At 48.7% G+C, this 18362-nt stretch overlaps 2 protein-coding genes across 8 annotated transcripts in view; one reads left to right on the top strand and one right to left on the bottom strand.

Moving 5' to 3' along the window:
• The window catches only part of exo5 (exonuclease 5), a 449516-nt gene that overhangs the window by 293460 nt on the left and 137694 nt on the right, over positions 1–18362 (top strand). The window lies entirely within an intron of this gene.
• LOC144501264 (rap1 GTPase-activating protein 2-like) overlaps positions 1–18362 on the bottom strand; it is a 361906-nt gene that overhangs the window by 255692 nt on the left and 87852 nt on the right. Inside the window, exon 1 of one of the 7 annotated variants that reach the window (XM_078224801.1) lies at positions 13019–13112. The exons of 4 other annotated variants lie outside the window; for them this stretch is intronic. In XM_078224801.1, the coding sequence (XP_078080927.1) occupies positions 13019–13083 (65 nt within the window). In that variant the 5' untranslated portion in view covers positions 13084–13112. Of the gene's footprint in view, positions 1–11202; positions 11248–13018; positions 13113–18362 lie in introns of those variants that run through there. 2 more of the 7 variants (XM_078224782.1, XM_078224786.1) reach the window with 2 other exon arrangements.

Below are 18362 nucleotides of genomic sequence, written 5' to 3'. Positions count from 1 at the left end.
TAATTATAGCTGCGGACTGGGTATTCAATATTCACTAGCCAGATTCGAGCCATCACACACACAATGACACACTCGAACTGGTGCTCGCAAGGGAATCATAAAAATAAATAGCGTCAAGTGTCTGTGAAACAGGTGTTGTTTTCCGGCTGAAATCGAGCGGTGGAAAGAAAATATAATTTTAATTCCCTCAATCTGTTTGTCACGGGTTTACAGAGCGGTGAACACTGGGACAATTGACACAACGCTGGGTTGACTGCTGAACCTCAGCAAATCACTAACATCTCAGCGGCACAACGTGAGCAAAATGAACTCAGGGAGTGCCAAGGGGCAGGTAAAGTTTCACCAAAGACTGCAAGAAGTAAAGTTTCTTTATTAATCACAAGTAGGCTTACATTAACTCTGCAATGTAACACTACATCCTGCACTCTCTCCTTTACTTCTCTATGAACAGTGTGCTTTGTCTGCATAGCGCGCAAGGAACAATACTTTTCACTGTATACTAATACAAAGAACAAAGAACAATACAGCACAGGAACAGGCCCTTCGGCCCTCCAAGCCCGCGCCGCTCCCTGGTCCAAACTAGACCATTCTTTTGTATCCCTCCATTCCCACTCCGTTCATATGGCTGTCTAGATAAGTCTTAAATGTTCCCAGTGTGTCCGCCTCCACCACCTTGCCTGGCAGCGCATTCCAGGCCCCCACCACCCTCTGTGTAAAATATGTCCGTCTGATATCTGTGTTAAACCTCCCCCCCTTCACCTTGAACCTATGACCCCTCGTGAACGTCACCACCGACCTGGGGAAAAGCTTCCCACCGTTCACCCTATCTATGCCTTTCATAATTTTATACACCTCTATTAAGTCTCCCCTCATCCTCCGTCTTTCCAGGGAGAACAACCCCAGTTTACCCAATCTCTCCTCATAACTAAGCCCCTCCATACCAGGTAACATCCTGGTAAACCTCCTCTGTACTCTCTCCAAAGCCTCCACGTCCTTCTGGTAGTGTGGCGACCAGAACTGGATGCAGTATTCCAGATGCGGCCGAACCAACGTTCTATACATCTGCAACATCAGACCCCAACTTTTATACTCTATGCCCCGTCCTATAAAGGCAAGCATGCCATATGCCTTCTTCACCACCTTCTCCACCTGTGACGTCACTTTCAAGGATCTGTGGACTTGCACACCCAGGTCCCTCTGCGTATCTACACCCTTTATGGTTCTGCCATTTATCGTATAGCTCCTCCCTACATTATTTCTACCAAAATGCATCACTTCGCATTTATCAGGATTGAACTCCATCTGCCATTTCTTTGCCCAAATTTCCAGCCTATCTATATCCTTCTGTAGCCTCTGACAATGCTCCTCACTATCTGCAAGTCCTGCCAATTTTGTGTCGTCCGCAAACTTACTGATCACCCCAGTTACACCTTCTTCCAGATCATTTATATAAATCACAAACAGCGGAGGTCCCAATACAGAGCCCTGCGGAACACCACTCGTCACAGGCCTCCAGCCGGAAAAAGACCCTTCCACTACCACCCTCTGTCTTCTGTGACCAAGATGTGGAGATGCCGGCGTTGGACTGGGGTAAACACAGTAAGAAGTTTAACAACACCAGGTTAAAGTCCAACAGGTTTATTTGGTAGCAAAAGCCACACAAGCTTTCGGAGCTGCAAGCCCCTTCTTCAGGTGAGTGGGAATTCTGTTCACAAACAGGGCATATAAAGACACAGACTCAATTTACATGAATAATGGTTATTCTGTGTATAATGAATTATAAAGAATAATGAATTATTCTGTGACCAAGCCAGTTCTCCACCCATCTAGCCACCTCCCCCTTTATCCCATGAGATCCAACATGTGACAATAATAAATCGAATCAGATGACGTTACTGTGAAAATCCCCCAGTTGCGCCTGTTCCGGAAACACTGAGGGAGAATTTAGCACGGCCAATGCACCCTAACCAGCACGTCTTTCGGACTGTGGGAGGAAACCGGAGCACCCGGAGGAAACCCACGCAGACACAGGGAGAACGGGCAAACTCCACACAGACAGTGACCCAAGCCAGGAATCGAACCCGGGTCCCTGGCGCTGTGAGGCAGCAGTGCTAACCGCTGTGCCACCGTGCCGCCCCAGTGCGCACTGTGAGGGAAGGAGGCAATTTGTGGCACTCCACAATTTGACCATTCGAGAAAAACCTTGTGACTTAAAGATGGATATTTTAAGAAAGCATTTTTATTGTATTAGCTGCACCGGCTCTTGTTTGTTTTAAATTCCTTCGAGGGATGTAGGTGTCGCTGGGCTGGGCCAGCATTTATTGCCCATCCCTAATCGCCCTTGAGAAGGTGCTGGTGAGCTGCACAGAGGAACTCCCTTAAAAAGTTGGTGACTGACCTCGGTACTGGAGGCCCAGAGATGGTATAACCAATGGTGTCTGCTCAATAGGACAACCCATGAGCAGGCTATTAGGCCTCTGAAGATGTGGCTCCAGTGCTTGGATCAGTCAGATTGAATCTTAGAATTCCTACAGTGCTATTCGGCCCATCGAGTCTGCACCGACCACAATCCCAGCTGGGCCCTATCCCCATAACCCCATGCATTGGGCTCACCCACAGGAAGAGCTCAACTCCCAGCGGAGGCCGGGTGCTGACCCAGGGACTGGCCTCTGCTCCCTGTGTCCATGGTAAAAATCCAGATCCAGCTGTTTCAATATTTGTCTTTATTTATATAGGTTTTCTTTCTAACCTGCTTTCAACCGTTTTCTGTATTCTTCCCCTCTGACTCCTCGCTTGATACAGGTCCTGGAAAAACAAGACATTTCCAATTCCGCCCCCCCAAATGGCCATTCTCCAGGTGCAAGTTTAGTTTTGACAACGTCAAGAGGCTATTTAATTGGGGGTGTGTATCTGTGTGATCGTAAGTATGTATGCGCATGCACATGTTATATGTGTGCACTGCATGTGTGTGTGTGTGCAGTGCATGTGTGTATGTGTGTGCACTGCATGTGAACTGCATGTGTGTGTTTATGTGTGTGTGTGCATGTGTGTATGTGTATGCATCATGTGTGTGTGTCTGTGCATGTGTGTTTGTGTGTGTGCATGTGTGTGCACTTAACACCTGTGTGCATGTGCACATGTGTGTGTGCACATGCTGCGTGTTTGAGTGTGCCGCATGTGTGTGCACGTGCACATGTGCCTGTGTATGTGTGCAAGCATGCATGTGTATGGGTGTACATGTGTGCACATGTGTTTGTGCACATGTAAGTGTGTGCAGGTGAGTATGAGCGCATGTGTGTGCACGTGCATGTGCGTGTGAGCGGGTGGGTGTTGGGAGGGGTTGTTTTCAGAACAAATATCGAGAAACATGCATTTCTACGGCACCCGTTAATGTAGCAAAGCTTCCGAAGGCGTAAAACGCTCTCCAAACCTGACCCTCTTTTCACCTGATATCAGCATGCGTGCACTCACAGAGGGGGCTGCCGGGTTGTGATCAGAGGCAGGGAGGCTGATTCATTCTTCCTTCAACCCCGGGACGCGATGATAATTGCTAAACGCCTTCTGCCTCCTCACCTGAGATCAATGAACTCCGTGCAGACAGGGGACTGAGGCTCGGAGATTCCTGGCCAACTCTTCAATGCTGCACTCAGCAGGGTGTTCAGGGTAGACTCACTGTTGAGTTTTTAATGAAGTCATCGCTACAAGGACACCAGTACATGTATCTAGGACTAGCAGTTTATAATTGCGTTAACGCAGTGCTCGGCTGCAGACGAGGGATGTTCTAACTTTGTTCTAACCAGTTCTAACTTTGAAGAGATTCTATGATGATTTCTATGAGTCATCTGATACCTCACCCAGATTGGGGACCTCGAAACCAATGGAGTTATTTTGTTATTCATTCGTGGGACACGGGTGTTGCTGGCTGGCCAGCATTTATTGCCCATCCCTAGTTGCCCTTGGAGGGCAGTTGAGAGTCAACCACATTGCTGTGGGTCTGGAGTGGAGTCACATGTAGGCCAGACCGGGTAAGGACAGCAGATTTCCTTCCCTAAAAGACATTAGTGAACCAGATGGGTTTTTCCAACAATCGACAGTGGTTTCATGGTCATCAGCAGTTTCTTAATTCCAGATTTTTTAAAACTGAATTCAAATTCCATCATCTGCTGCGGCGGGATTCGAACCTGGGTCCCCAGAACATGAGCTGAGTTTCTGGATTAATAGTCTAGCGATAATACCACTAGGCCACCGCCTGCCCTTAAAGTGAAGGTTGGCGTCAGGGTGTCTGGTCCTCATCTCAGCTGCAGCTCCAGGCTTGGCGGCTGGGCTGATTGCGCGGCAATCACCAACAATGGGCTGAGTTTTCCCGTTCCCTCCTCTCAGTCCAAAGGTGTGCGAGGTAGGTGGATTGGCCATGCTAAATTGTCCCTTAGTGTCCAAAGATGTGTAGGTTAGGGGGATTAATGAGGTCAAAATGTGGGGTTACATAGAAAATAGAAGCAGGAGTAGACCCATTCGGCCCTTCGAACCTACTCCGCCATTCATTTTGATCATGGCTGATCATCAAATTCAAAATCCCTTCTCCCCCCCCAATATCCCTTGATCCCATTAGCCTCAAGAGCTATAGTTACCGGAATGGGGCCTGGGTATCCAAAAGAGAAAATGCTGGAAAATCTCAGCAAGTCTGGCAGCATCAGTAAGGGGAGAAAAGAGCTGACGTTTCGAGTCCAGGTGACTCTTTGTCAAAGCTAAAAGGCAGAGAAAGTGGGAGATATTTATACTGCAGGGGGAGGGAATGAAAGATGAGTCATAGCCTCAGAAACCAGGAGAAAAGACTGCTAATGGCAGCCCATAGAGAGAGAGTAGAAGGTGTGAATGGCCAAACGGCAGAGAAGCTGAAATCAGAGGGTAAACTGTGACAGAAGAAGATATGGGGGGAGAGGGGGGGATGGGTGGGAGAGAGGTAAAATTGAGAAAAAGGGGGAAAGAGGAAGAAAAGGGGGAGAAAAGGTAAGGAAAGAGGGAATAAAATAGGGGGAAAGGGGGGAAGAAAAATAAAGAAAGACAGTAAAGAAATAAAAGGTAGAGAACAGTAAAAAATTAAATTAAATGTAAACAAAGGGGTTGAGGTGGTGTCGAGCTAATCACCTGAAGTTGTTGAATCCGACGTTGAGACCGGAAGGCTGGAACATGCAGAGCCGGAAGATCGTAGAATCTTAGAATCCCTACAGTGCAGGAGGAGGCCATTCGGCCCATCGAGTCTGCACTGACAACAATCCCAACCCAGGCCCTAACCCCACAACCTTACCCCACTAATCCCTCTAACCTACACATCCCGGGACACCAAGGGGCAATTTAGCATGGCCAATCCACTGTGGGAGGAAACTGGAGCACCCGGAGGAAACCCACGCAGACACGGGGAGAACGTGCAGTCTCCATGTGACGCTGTTCCTCCAGTTTGCGTTGAGCTTCACTGGAACATTGCAGCAGGCCTGGGTAAGATGCTCTATCGGAGAGTCGGTGCAGACTAGATGGGCCGAACGGCCTCCTTCCGCACTGCAGGGATTCTATCCTATTCTGATTCCACATTGCGACGTGTCCTGAGTGAAGCCCTTTTTGCAGAAATCACCTTCAAATCTGAAGAATCCATCACTGCAGAGGGAGAATTCAGATCTTACTTTTTAAAAATTACCTCAAGGTGACATTCCCGAACTTTGGAAAGGTTGTATCACCGAAAAGATGTGACAGAAGCCATCACCACGACCTTCTCCCCGAGTCTCACTTCTGATGGATCCAATCACTTTACTTTTTATTAGATTTATGGAACTGAGCTGCAGCTGAATCGGAGTGTCTTTTCTCCTGAGTTCTGGATGGACAGGCTGCTATCGGCTGCAAAGTCATTCCCAGTTTTGTCGAAGAATCCTTCACAGAAACTGGTCGCCAAAGCAACACCGGGCCAAGGACAAGAAGGGCACTCAGTGCGCGACTCTCTGCTGGCAAGTGGCAAGGGGTGAATGCGGTCAATTTGGTTTGGATGATGCCAGGGGCCCGGGTTCGATTCCCGGCTGTCTGTGTGGAGTCTGCACGTTCTCCCCGTGTCTGCGTGGGTTTCCTCCGGGGTGCTCCGGTTTCCTCCCACAGTCCAAAGATGTGCAGGTTAGGTGGATTGGCCATGCTAAATTGACCCTAGTGGCAGGGGGATTAGCAGGGTAAAGATATGGGGTTACGGGGATAGAGCATGGGTAGGGTTGTGGTCGGCTCAGACTCAATAGACCGAATGACCTCCTTCTGCACAGTAGGGATTCTAAGATAATGGAAGAGAGTGGTCGGTGTCTGGAACGACCTGCCAGATGTGGAAGCTGATATGATAGGGGCGTTTAATGGTCTTTCAGATAAGCACATGACTATGGGTGGCACAGTGGTTAGCACTGCTCCCTCACAGTGCCAGGGACCCGGGTTCGATTCCCGGCTTGGGTCATTGTCGGTGCAGAGTTTGCACGTTCTCCCCCATGTCTGTGTGGGTTTCTTCCGGGTGCTCCGGTGTCCTCCCACACTCCAAAGATGTGCAGTTGATTGGCCGTGCTAAATTGCCCCTTAGTAATGGGGGGTTAGCAGGGCAAATAAGTGGGGTTATGGGGATAGGGTGGGATGTAGTCGGTGCAGACGCGATGGGCCGAATGGCCTCCTTCTGCACTGTAGGGATTCTATGAATATACAAGGAATAGAGGGATATGGACCAAGGGCAGGGAGAAGGGACCAGTTTAATTTGGCGGTCATGTTCGGCACAACATTGTGGGCCGAAGGGCCTGCTCCTGTGCTGTACTGTTCTATGGATGGGTGAGTTTAGTTTCAAAGGTGAAGTAGGAGATGCACTAAATCCCTAGAATTTTACTGGTTGAATAACCGGCTACAACACCTCTTTATTTAAGCTGAATAGAAATAGAGCGAGGTCCCAGGTTTAGGGTCACAAAGCTGAACTGATAACCGCAGTATTCCAGAAGGAATCAAAAACTGCCAAACGCAATGGTGGGCCCCAGAGCTCAGGAATGGAAATAGGGGCCCGGATTCCTGCTCCTCATCGCCATCCACTGGTACCTGCTGGGAATGCACGTGCATGGCTATTGGTGAGAACGGAATTGGAATTGACTGCATTAATCCCTCCGCTTGAATAACCTCTTCCTACACCATGGGATCAAAATGGTGATCTAACTGAAGGTGCAACAGGCCCAAGAGGCTGAATGAAATACCTCCCTTTCCATGTGAAACAGCAGCAGTAACCCATTAGAATGGTGGCATGGTGGCACTGCTGCCTCACAGCGCCAGGGATCCAGGTTCGATTCCCGGCTTGGGTCACTGTCTGTGTGGAGTCCGCACGTTCTCCCCGTGTCTGCGTGGGTTTCCTCCGGGTGCTCTGGTTTCCTCCCACAGTCCGAAAGACATGCTGGTTAGATGCATTGGCCATGCTAAATTCTCCCTCAGTGTAACCCGAACAGGCGTCGGAGTGTGGTGACTGGGGGATTTTCACAGTAACTTCATTGCAGTGTTAATGTAAGCCTACTTGTGGCACTACTAAATCAACTTAAACTTAAAATGGAAGGCAGCAAAATGGAGAGGTTTTAGAGAGGGAATTCTGGCTTAGAAATCTAAAGACATAGCTGTCCATTGGGAGGGTTGTGGTGGTCAGGAATTCATGCATGAACATTTTAAATATTTAGGATACAAAAAGTTTTACAAGCAGAAACATGGAGCCTTACAGTAAATAGTTACAACTTCTACAATTAACTGCTCAGTTGGCCACATTCTAGGGATGGCGCGGTGGCACAGTGGTTAGCACTACTGCCTCACAGCTCCAAGGATCCGGGTTCGATTCTGGCCTCGGGTCACTGTCTGTGTGGAGTCTGCACATTCTCCCCATGTCTCCGTGGGTTTCCTCCGGGTGCTCCAGTTTCCTCCCACAGTCCAAAGATGTGCAAGTTAGGTGGATTGGCCGTGCTAAAATTACCCTTAGTGTTCCACGATGTGTAGGTTACATGGATTGGCCATGGTAAATGTCTGGGGTTAAGTGGATAGGGCAGGGGAGAGCGCCCGGGTAAGATGCTCTGTCAGAGTCAGTACAGATTTGATGGGCCGAATGGCCTCCTTCTGCATTGTAGAGATTCGATGATTCTGGGAAGCAGACTGGGCTCCAGGAATAGGCAGGTAAAGGTGGGCCACTTTTATTCTGACTAGTACCTGTGAGACTTTTCCTCATCCGTTGCTTCAACTGATGGATTTGCAAGTGTGCAGGTTGAGTTAGAGGAGAATGTGCCCTGTCGCTGGGATGCAGGGGATTGCTGGGCGTTTTGAAGTCTCTTACACGACCGGCCAGCTGGTGAGATTATCAATCTTGCTTTTTTATCACGAACAACCACAGCTCAAGGCTGGTTATTGCTTCAGACAACCAGCTACGCCCTAGCAATTATCAAACAATGCCTCATATCTCAACTATATTTGGAATGGAGAAAAAGCCACGCCACTTGGTGTTTACCCCACATCTTTAGCTAATTAGGAAGCAATAAAGGTCATCAGTTTGCTGCCCACTTAAAGCAGTTTTGATCAGACCCAATCTTGCTGCAAGTTAACAAGTTGTTGACGGAAGCTGATATTAAGGTGCAAATTTGCCAGGATGTGAATTGCTTTGGCTTGAGGTGTGAAACTCCAAAGCTCGCTGGTCGATCAAAGCCACTCTGCTGTCTGCTTCGGACAGATAACATCTTGCCCTCAATCCCCTCATCAACGTTAAGGACTTACACGTTAAGAATCCATTAATCATGCCCTTAAAGTTACCTCTGGTAATTAGCAGCACACATAGCGTTCTGACCACGTGATAATTGTTAGTGGAATCCCAATCGGGCTCTCTGGCCCGGAAACTGACCAACCTAAACCGGAGAGTCTCATTCCTTCAGGTACTCAATTGTTTGTGGAGATTACAGCAGAGCCTATCAGGTCTACGCAAGTCCTTTGCCCTGTTTTACAGAACCCAACATTGTACTGAAAGATGACTAGATTTAATATTGTCATCCCCCCATCATGAGCACAAAATAGGCAATTTATTAAAGCCAATGTTTGGTTCACTGCTAAATTCGTCAATACGCTTTACTTTCAGGCTGCTAATTACCAGTCAAAAATTAGATGCTTCTGCACCCATTTCAACCTGGGCTCGGTTACCGTAACTGGAGCTTGTACTTTTTACAAGTGCGCCATAGAAAGCATCTTTTCCAGATCTATCACAGCTTGGCATGGCTCCTGCTCTGACCAAGACTACAAGAAACTACAAAGAGTCGTGAATGAAGCCCAGTCCTGCATCAGTTCTCAACATAACATATTTCTTTTGGCAGGAAATAGAAGTGCCAAGCTTATGAACATACACTCTCACTCCCATTGTAACAACCATCCTGCCCCAGCCGTTTCGGATACGTGCAAAAGATGTGCCGCAAACATGGTGTCTTCTATTCGGGTGACAAGCTGCAAACAATTTTTACAGATGCACCATAGAAAGCATTCTTTCTGGTTGTATCGCAGCTCGGTATGGCTCCTGCTCTGCCCAAGACCGCAAGGAACTACAAAGGGTCGTGAACAAAGCCCCCCAAGTCCAAGTAATTAATGCTACTCCCAGCCTTAACTCCCAGCAGGGCAGCGATCAGTATCGTGGGTGCACTCCCCCCTGACTTTTTATCTTGAGTCGAGTGGGGACATGAGGACTGCGGTTCCCTGTAAAATTCCGTGTTTTGCCAGGGAGAGGTTTTATTACTGCAGTACACACCTCGGTTACCCAGAGCCTCAATTACCCAGAGCCTCAATTACCCAGACTCAACAGAAGAGATTTCAGGCTACACTGGGTTACGAGGGAGGGAGAATTTAGCATGGCCAATGCACCTAACCAGCACGGCTTTCGGACTGTGGGAGGAAACCGGAACACCCGGAGGAAACCCAGGCAGACACGGGGAGAACGTGCAGACTATCCGCACAGATGGTAACCCAATTCAGCCTGCTATGTGATTCTAACAAAGCTCTGTGTTGCGGGGGTTATTAAGTGGAGTGATAGGGACAGACAGGGTGGATTACCTCTTAAGAGTAAGGGTGGCAGAATTGAAATTTAATTGGTAAAGTTTGCATTTGCAATTTTGTTACAAGACGTTCTCCAGGATTCCCTCCACCTGGTACAAACCAGATGACAAGCGCCAAAAGTTATTACAACACCAGGAAATGCCAGAAAATGACGGCAGATCTAACAGTATCTGTGGAGAGAGAATAAGAGTCAATGGGCAGGATTCTCCAGCCTCTCTCAGGCCAGACAGGAAATTCCCACCCGGAGTCAACGGAGATTTCCGTTGCCGGACCTTCGCCCGCTCCCATTCCGTGGCAGGCGAGGTGGTAGAGTTCCGGCGAACATTTCAAACATTGGTTCGATTCTCTCCCCACAGATGCTGCCAGACCTGCTGAGATTTTCCAGCATTTTGTTTCAGATAGAATCCCTACAGTGCAGAAGGAGGCTATTCGACCCATCGAGTCTGCACTGACAACAATGCCACCCTATCCCCGTAACCCCACATACTTACCCTGCTAGTCCCCTTGACATTAAGGGGCAATTTAGCATGGCCAATCAACCTAACCCGCACATCTTTGGATTGTAGGAGGTAACCGGAGCACCCGGAGGAAACCCACGCAGATACGGGGAGAACGTGCAGACTCCACACAGACAGTGACCCAAGCCGGGAATCGAACCCTGGTCCCTGGCGCTGTGAGGCAGCGGTGCTAACCACTGTGCTATCGCGCCGATTCCAGCATCCGCAGTATTTTGCTTCGACCAAAAGTTATTAACCTGCGTGAGATACTTTTAACGTAAAATAACCCCTCATGGCTCTATTGAGATAAATCTGACCCTCTTAACGCAACAGGCATCGATTATAATCCCCTCAATAATGTGTAAACTCCCCAGCAGGGACTAAAAGGTCCGTGTTCCTAATGTCCAACAGCATCAAATTCAGCCGAATGCACGAAAAGTGATTTAATTCAGCAGGTCAGGAATTATTAACACTGAGCTGTTTACAGTTAAGTGGCTCGGGGAGTTCTGAACAGTCCAATCAGACAGACCAGTTCAGATGCTAACATGAACCAAGAGAGTCCTCGCAGGCCGAAAAATCCAATCTTCCCATATTTACATACCCGAAAGGACCTTCCGCTTTGAAGCAAGATTCCTTATCTTAGCACAAGGCACTTTTCATCCTTTGGAGGTGGTGTAGGCCAGGGTCATTTTCTGTCTCCATATCAGCTTGCAGCAGGCTTGCTGGCTTAGGTATCCCCGGGGCACCAGTAATGGGGCAGCACTAAAGCAGCAAGTGGGCTGAGCTGGGGATTTCGCACAGCTGCCTCTGCGATCAGGGAAAGCCAGGGGAGCAGCTTCTCCCCTGCTGCCATCAGACTTCCAGGAACCTTACAGTGCAGAAGGAGGCCATTCAGCCCATCGAGTCTGCACCGACAACAATCCCACTTGGACCCTATCCCCCGTAAACCCACATATTTACCCTGCTAATCCCTCTAACCTACACATCCTGGGACATTAAAGGGCAATTTAGCATGGCCAATGCACCTAAACCGCACATCTTTGGATTGTGGGAGGAAACTGGAGCACCCGGAGGAAGCCCTCGCAGACACGGGGGAGAACGTGCAAACCCCACACAAACAACGACCCAAGCCGGGAATCGGGCCCAGGTTCCTGGAGCGGTGAGGCAGCAGTGCCAACCACTGTGCCACCATGCCGCCCACATTCTGAATGGACATACCTTATATTAAGTTGATCTTTCTCTACACCCTCGCTATGACTGTAACACTACGTTCTGCACCCTTTCTTTTCCTTCTCTATGAACGGCATGCTTTGTCTGTATAGCGCGCACGAAAACAATTCTTTTCACTGCCATCACAATATGTGGGGTGGGGGGATTTTCTGGCCGCACTCGCCCCAAGGCTGGAAGATCCTACGTGAGGTCACCGGAGCTTTGCACAGTCCTGTCCTGCCCGCTACGATTCCCGTGGTGGACAGGATGGGAAAATTCCATCCCGTGTGACAATAATAAATCAAATCTGTGACCCAGCCAATATTGACCCCTCATTCTACACCCCAAAAAGCGAAGAGCAGGTCATTACCAGATTGCAGCTTACGGGAAACTTGCTGTCTATTAATTGGCTGCAGGGTTTCACGACATTATACCACAGTGACTACACCTCGGTAAAGCCGTTAGTTGCCTGTAGAGTACTTCAGGACACTCAGCAGCCCGTGAGAAGCAACACAGAAATGCAATCCCATTGTCAAAGTTGCCATTTTTCGAAGGGGGCAGCACGGTGGCACAGTGGTTAGCGTTGCTGCCTCACAACACCAGGGACCCGGGTTTGATTCCCGGCTTGGGTTGTCTATGTGGAGTTTGCACGTTCTCCCCGTGTCTGCGTGGGTTTCCTCTGGGCGCTCCGGTTTCCTCCCACAGTGCGATGGTTAGGTGCATTGGCCATGCTAAATTCCCCCTCAGTTCCGCACGATGGCACAGTGGTTAGCACTGCTGCCTCACAACACCAGGGACCCGGGTTTGAAATCATAGAAACCCTACAGTGCAGAAGGAGGCCATTCGGCCCATCGAGTCTGCACCGACCACAATCCCACCCAAGCCCTACCCCTACATATTTACCCGCTAATCCCTCTAACCTATGCATCTCAGGACTCTGAAGGGGCAATTTTGTTTGATTCCTGGCTTGGGTTACTGTCTATGTGGAGTTTGCACGTTCTCCCCGTGTCTGCGTGGGTTTCCTCCGGGCGCTCCGGTTTCCTCCCACAGTGCGATGGTTAGGTGCATTGGCCATGCTAAATTCTCCCTCAGTGTAACCCGAACAGGCGTCGGAGTGTGGTGACTAGGGGATTTTCACAGTAACTTCACTGCAGTGTTAATGTAAGCCTACTGATAAATAAAACTTAAACCTAAAAGCTCAAACTCACAGTGAAAACCTCTCGATCACAACCTGGCTGTGAGAAGTCCATCCAACGTAAAGAGGAATTATCATCACAGACTTGGATCAGGTCCTACTGCACTGAGTTGTGCCTGGGGTGATGTTTCTATTTATGCGTGTGATTTATTTTCAGAATAAACATCATAGTAACAGTATTTGTCTCTAATGATCTCCGTGCAGAATGAAGTATGATACAGTCTGTCAGGCGACAGCCTGCTCCGATCTGATGAGCGTCCGACAGGGACAGACTGGAATAAACCATCAAGTCCGTCAGGCTGCTGATGTCTGCAACTTCGAGGCTTTATTTGCACTGGGAATTGTCAAATTATCTTTACATTTCTCACTCTTCCAAAACACATCCATTCAGACCATCTTTCACTTTTTAAGGTTGACCCAATCATTTAATTCCCCTTGATGCCAGCAAGAATGGGCCATTCTCTCCCTCAAGACTGCTCCACCATTCCATAAAATCATGGCTGACCTTCCACTGTGACTCTGCTTCTTCGCCCTATCCCCATATTGCTCGATTCCCAAAAATCTATCACTATCAGCCTTGAACTTGCTTATTAGAATCATAGAAACCCTACAGTGCAGAAACAGGCCATTCGGCCCATCGAGTCTGCACCGACCACAATCCCACCCAGGCTCTACTCCCATATCCCTACATGTTTACCCACTAATCCCTCTAACCTACACATCTTAGGACACTAAGGGGCAATTTTAGCATGGCCAATCAACCTAACTCGCGCATCTTTGGACTGTGGGAGGAAACCGGAGCACCCGGAGGAAACCCACGCAGACACGAGGAGAATGTGCAAACTCCACACAGACAGTGACCCAAGCCGGGAATCGAACCCAGGTCCCTGGAGCTGTGAAGCAGCAGTGCTAACCACTGTGCTACTGTGCCGCTGACTGAGCGTTCTTGCGTTCTTGCTCCCACCAGCTTTCATTCTCCTTTTTATCTTTTTAGAGGGCGGCACGGTGGCACAGTGGGTTAGCACTGCCGCCTCGCAGCGCCAGGGACCCGGGTTCAATTCCGGCCTCGGGTCACTGTCTGTGTGGAGTTTGCACATTCTCCCCCGTGTCTGCGTGGGTTTCCTCCGGGTGCTCCGGTTTCCTCCCACACTCCAAAGATGTGCGGGTTAGGGTGGATTGGCCATGCTAAAAATTGCCCCTTAGTGTCAGGGGGACTAGCAGGGTAAATATCTGGGGTTACGGGGATAGGGCCTGGGTGGGATTGTTGTCGGTGCAGACTCGGTGGGCCGAATGGCCTCCTTCTGCACTGTAGAGATTCTATGATTCTACGAACGAATCTTGAGTGTTTAATAATCACCTATACCCATGGACCATTTTTTCTTCTACAACACATCGGTTATTCTGATAACTTGCATGTTCATAAATATCACATTATCATCCTTCCGTTAGTGAACAGTTGCTTCACAAGCAATGGGAACACGCATTTCACAATATTGCCTTGATAACCCTGGAATCTTTGCCACTGTTTCGAAGGGGGTGGACGCCAGTCAGGAGTTGCTGATTTCTCCTGACGCATGTTTTAATTTTAAATGTTTTACCACAAGGCGGTTCCAGAAGGCAAAGCAAAGCCCACGTCCCATGAAGGTATATAAAAATTATAATCAATGTTCGGAGGATTTCCATCTGTAAAAAGTAGGCAAAAATAAAAGGAGAGAGATCAGAGCCAATGTTTCGAGTCTGGATGACCCCTTTGTCTGTCGAAGGGTCATCTAGACTCCAAATGTTGGCTCGATTCTCTCTCCACAGATGCTGTCAGACCTGCTGAGGTTTTCCAGCATTTTTCTGTTTTGGTTTCAGATTCCGCAGTATTTTGCTTTTATTAAAATTAAAAGGAGCAGTGTTTTTATTGAGTTCACCCCGGGTTGCAATTGAACAACACAGAGGGTCAGATGAAGTACGGGAGGGCAATGAGACTGGTGTGACACATAAAGGGCACCCTGGTCTCCCTTGATTAAATGTGCTGTTTCATTGCTGTCGATGCAACCTGATACAAGAGCAGCGAAACAGGTCACATTAGATTCAGAGCAGCATGCAATAAACTTGATCCTGTCCGTCGCCGGCTCCCCTGCAAACAGCAGCTGTTAGCTGCATCCTTGTGACCAGGCTTTCAAAAGGACCTCGTGTGAATTGAAGTTTTGCGATTTGTCAGTTCAGGAGTGGGTGAGTCGTAGAGATTTACAGCGTGGAAACAGGCCCTTCGGCCCAACTTGTCCATGTTGCCCCTTTCTTTAACCACTAAGCTAGTCCCAGTTGCCCGCATTTGGCCCATATCCCTCTATACCCATCGTACCCATGTAACTGTCTAAATGCTTTTTAAAATACAAAATTGTACCCGCCTCTACTACTACCTCTGGCAGCTTGTTCCAGACACTCACCACCTTCTGTGTGAAAAAAATCCCCTCTGGCCTTTTAGCTTTGACAAAGAGTCATCTGGACTTGAAACGTCAGCTCTTTTCTCTCCTTACAGATGCTGCCAGACCTGCTGAGATTTTCCAGCATTTTCTCTTTTGGTTTCAGATTCCAGCATCTGCAGTAATTTGCTTTTGTCCCTCTGAACCTTTTTGTATCTCTCCCCTCTCACCTTGAACCTATGCCCTCTAGTTTTAGACTCCCCTATCTTTGGGAAAAGATATTGACTATCTATCGGGTGGAAGCAAAGATTTGGACATTCAATAAATGCCGTCAATCTACAACCCCCTGAACAGTTAAGCTGTCTCCAATTGGTTCTGAGGGAGAGTGTTCCTCAAGGTCACGCTGGTAGGGCCTCCAGCCAGCCTGGAATTAGATCCACATCAATCCAATCATTCCAATGCGTTTGGAGAGCCAGTTTGTAGACATGAGGCTGGAGAAGTGGGGTCCAATATCAAAGCCATGCTTCAATGAATCAAACGCAGCAACTATGTAAGCATCTAAATTAGTGGTAAAAGCTGGGTGGCATGGACAAGTTGGGCCGAAGGGCCTGTTTCCATGCTGGAAACTACTATGACTCTAAAGTAGATTGAGAGGTCACTGATTGCTGTCTAGTCTGATTGTCCAAGTTTGATGGACTATGAGAGATGTTTTCATGGGGCGGCACGGTGACACAGTGGTTAGCACGGCTGCCTCACAGCGCCAGGGTCCCAGGTTCAATTCCAGCCTCGGGTCACTGTCTGATTGACGTCTGCACATTCCCCCCGTGTCTGCGTGGGTTTCCTCCGGGTGCTCCGGTTTCCTCCCACAGTCCGAAAGACGTGCTGGTTAGGTGCATTGGCCATGCTAAATTCTCCCTCAGTGTTACCCGAACAGGCGCTGGAGTGTGGCGATTAGGGGACTTTCACAGTAACTTCACTGCAATGTTAATGTAAGCCTTACTTGTGACTAATAAGTAAACTTTATACATCCAGATGAGGAAGAAGATATTTAAAGCAGGTCCCTGTGACTAACCACTCAAACTGACTCCCTGTAAATGTTAGCTCTTCTCAAACTCTTGTTGAACTTTTCCCTATCCCGTACGCGGCCCTCATTAACCTCTGGGCCTCTCTGTGCTGACTTATGATAGCTCCCAGTCCCCCGTTTGCCTGAAATTTCTTTACTCCGAGAGTGAACAGAATGCTGAACTTGCGGCCACTAGTGGTAGCTGAGGTGAATAACATGCGGGCATTTTAAGGGGGAGTTGGATGAGGGAGAAGGGACTGAAAGGGGAGAGGGTGAAATGGAGAGGGGGAAGATGAGGCTTGTGTGGAGCATAAACACTTGGGGTCGAAAGGGCTGCTTGGGCGGTGAAATTCTGCGCACATTTAAAATTCATATCCTTTCCTCAAATCCTATTGTGGTCTCGGTGCTGGGTTCTGAAGCCTTCTCTAGCCCTATAGCACACCCCAAACCCTGTCAAACTCTGGTTTCCTCCTAATCACCTTCTCCCTTTATGCTATTATTGATGTCAGTGCCTCCAGCAGCCTAAACTCCGTGCTCCAAGTTCCCCCTGGTGAAACTCTTCGCCACCCACTCTCCTTGTTTAAGATGCGGGATATGGTTAAGAAAGCAGCCATTTGCCCGGGCCACCCATTGGGCCTAGGATTGTCTGGAGTAGAGTGGGAATAACTCGCGCCATATCTCTCTCACCTCCAACAGTAAACACTGCAGACCGGACTGCCTCAGGTACCAGGCAGTCAAACCCACCACCTCTGTTCTGGTCCTTGGTCACCAGCTGTGTCAACTTACAACCAACGCAAGCCCAAAGAGGGAAGTTGGCTGTTGGCCACCGATAAAAGCTGAAGGCATTGGATGCTGCAAAGGCCTTGTTTCCTGACAATGCTTTGGCAATAGTACTGAAGAGTTGTGCTTCAGAACGTGTTGCACCCCTAGCCAAGCTGTCCCGCTACATCTACAACACTGGCATATACCCAGCACTGAGGAAAGTTGCCCAGGTACGTCCTGTACACAAAAAGCAGGCCAAACCCAACGTGAATCTAATTGAAGCATTTAAAACTCATAAAGGGCTGGACAGGGCAGATGTTGAGAGGTTGTTTCTCCTGGCTAGAGTATCTAAAACACTGGGTCATGGTCTCAGAACAAAGGGTGTTCCTCAGGCTCAGCTATTTTGGACTGAGATGAGGAGAGTTGCGAACCTCTCGCATTCTCGATCTCAGAGGGCTGTGGATGCTGAGAATATTCAAGCCAGGAGTTCCACTGAATTTTTGGGATCAGAGGGAATTGAGGGATAGTATCCCTGAAGGTGGATTGGAAGGAGACCAGCCAGAGGGCCCTATCGAATAGACACAAAGGAGCAATAGCCTACTCCAGCCCCGAATTCTTATGTTCTTATGTTTTATTGCAGTGTTTGTGAATGCTGCGGACAGCCACTAGTTTAATGTTTATTTATTAGTGTCACAAGTAAGGCTTACATTAACACTGCAATGAAGTTACTGTGAAAATCCCCTAGTCGTCACATTCCGGCGCCTGTTCGGGTAGACTGAGGGAGAATTTATCATGGCCAATGCACTTAACCAGCACGTCTTTCGGGCTGTGGGAGGAAACCGGAGCACCGGAGGAAACCCACGCCGACACGGGGAGAACGTGCAGACTCTGCACAGCCAGTGACCCAAGCCGGGAATCGAACCTGAGTCCCTGGCGCTGTGAGGCAGCAGTGCTAACCACTGTGCCACCGTGCCTTGGTTTTGCAGAATGAGAATGGGGAGCAAACTTGCTGCCAGTTTAGTTATCACCTCTCCCATGATGTAGCCACTGCTTAGCCCGTGCCATGTAAAAAAAGACAATGGGCGGGATTTTCCCACCCTTTCTGTCAGTGGGTTTTTCCA

This window comes from Mustelus asterias, chromosome 12 (assembly GCF_964213995.1).
Source record: "Mustelus asterias chromosome 12, sMusAst1.hap1.1, whole genome shotgun sequence".
NCBI classification, from domain to species: Eukaryota; Metazoa; Chordata; class Chondrichthyes; order Carcharhiniformes; family Triakidae; genus Mustelus; species Mustelus asterias.
This window is presented reverse-complemented; position numbering and strand designations above follow the sequence as displayed.